The sequence below is a fragment of the Octopus bimaculoides genome, chromosome 25 (assembly GCF_001194135.2).
Source record: "Octopus bimaculoides isolate UCB-OBI-ISO-001 chromosome 25, ASM119413v2, whole genome shotgun sequence".
Taxonomy (NCBI): Eukaryota; Metazoa; Mollusca; class Cephalopoda; order Octopoda; family Octopodidae; genus Octopus; species Octopus bimaculoides.
Window position 1 is genome coordinate 7,197,452 of NC_069005.1, and position 1,402 is coordinate 7,198,853.

Sequence of the window (1,402 nt, forward strand, 5' to 3'; positions counted from 1 at the left end):
TATTGATACATCAATTAGAAAGCATTTTTTTTCTTCATGATCTTTGACAACTATATCTGGTCTATTTGCCTTAATTTCTCTATCTGTGTGTATTATTATTATTATTATTATTATTATTATTATTAAGGCGGCGAGCTGGCAGAATCGTTAGCATGCCGGACGAAATGCTTAGCAGTATTTCAGCCGTCGGTTCATTCTGAGTTTAAATTCTGCCAAGGTCAACTTTACCTTTCATCCTTTTGGGGTTGATGAATTAAGTACCAGTGAAACACTGGGGGGTCGATGTAATCAGCTTAATCCCCACCTCCAAGCTGCCCTTGTGGTAAAAATTTGAAATTGTCGTCATCGTCGTCATCGCCGCCATCATCGTCGTTCAGGTGGGAAGCTGTATGGGCCAGCCTTGTTGTATTTGCTCAGTCACTTGCGTGTTTTTGTCGCAAACAGTGTTCCACTGATTCGTCATCCTAACCAGTGGAGTGCCCAGCCATGTATGTGTATCTAAACACGATTATCCTTGACATTCATCTCTTCCATATATCTTATCCACATCTGTCTCACCCATATAATTAACCATTGAAATGTTCTCTATCCATTTCTGCAGACTCTGGAAGAATCTATGGGTTTCCTCATTGGTGACTGCCTCATCGGTGCTGCTTTCCTCTCCTATATGGGGCCCTTCCTCTCCAACTACCGTGATGAACTAGTTTATAAAATATGGCTGAAAGCGGTAAGATTTACTGTCTTTTCTTTGCATAACGAATGTAATTAAACTCATCATCATCATCATCCTCCTCCTCCTCATCATCATTGTTTAATATCCCAGTTTTCCATGCTCACTTGGGTCAGACGGATTTTGCTCAGGGGATTCTTCTATACCTGCCTGTCCCAATCCTCACCTGTTTCCGAGTAAGGTGATATTTCCCCATCGCCAGACGTGTTTCCAGGGAAGATTGGGAATGAGGGGCGCCGCTTGCATGTCGGTGACACTTGTTTACAACTATCACATGATGTCCAAGGCAAGAAGACAGAAACAAACGCACACACACACACACACACACACACACACAAAAGCTTCTTTCAGTTTCTGTCTACCAAATCCACTCACAAGGTGCTGGACAACCCAGGGCCACAATAGAAGACACTTGCCCAAGGTGCTATGCAGTGGGACTGAACCTGAAACCATATGGTTTTGGAAGCAAATTTTTGATAAATTATAGAAAAATAGAAACTGAATATTGTGCGTTGAAAAGTTCCTGGCTTTGGGTAAAAGAAAATACAGGAGGATCAGTTAATTATGATTTTATACAACATATTCCTCTCTCGGGTTCACACACTTATTGCAGTGGTCCTTCAGTTTTTCTAAGCCCTGTAAAAGAACTCAGAAGGTTGGGTCTCCAACCAT

The 1,402-nt window shown here is 41.8% G+C and overlaps 1 protein-coding gene across 1 annotated transcript in view; it reads left to right on the plus strand.

Annotated features, from left to right (window-relative positions):
- LOC106877328 (dynein axonemal heavy chain 2) overlaps window positions 1-1,402 on the plus strand; it is a 141,464-nt gene that overhangs the window by 85,015 nt on the left and 55,047 nt on the right. Inside the window, exon 59 of the mRNA XM_052976818.1 lies at window positions 602-727. Within this exon, the coding sequence (XP_052832778.1) occupies window positions 602-727 (126 nt within the window). The remainder of the gene's footprint in view (window positions 1-601; window positions 728-1,402) is intronic.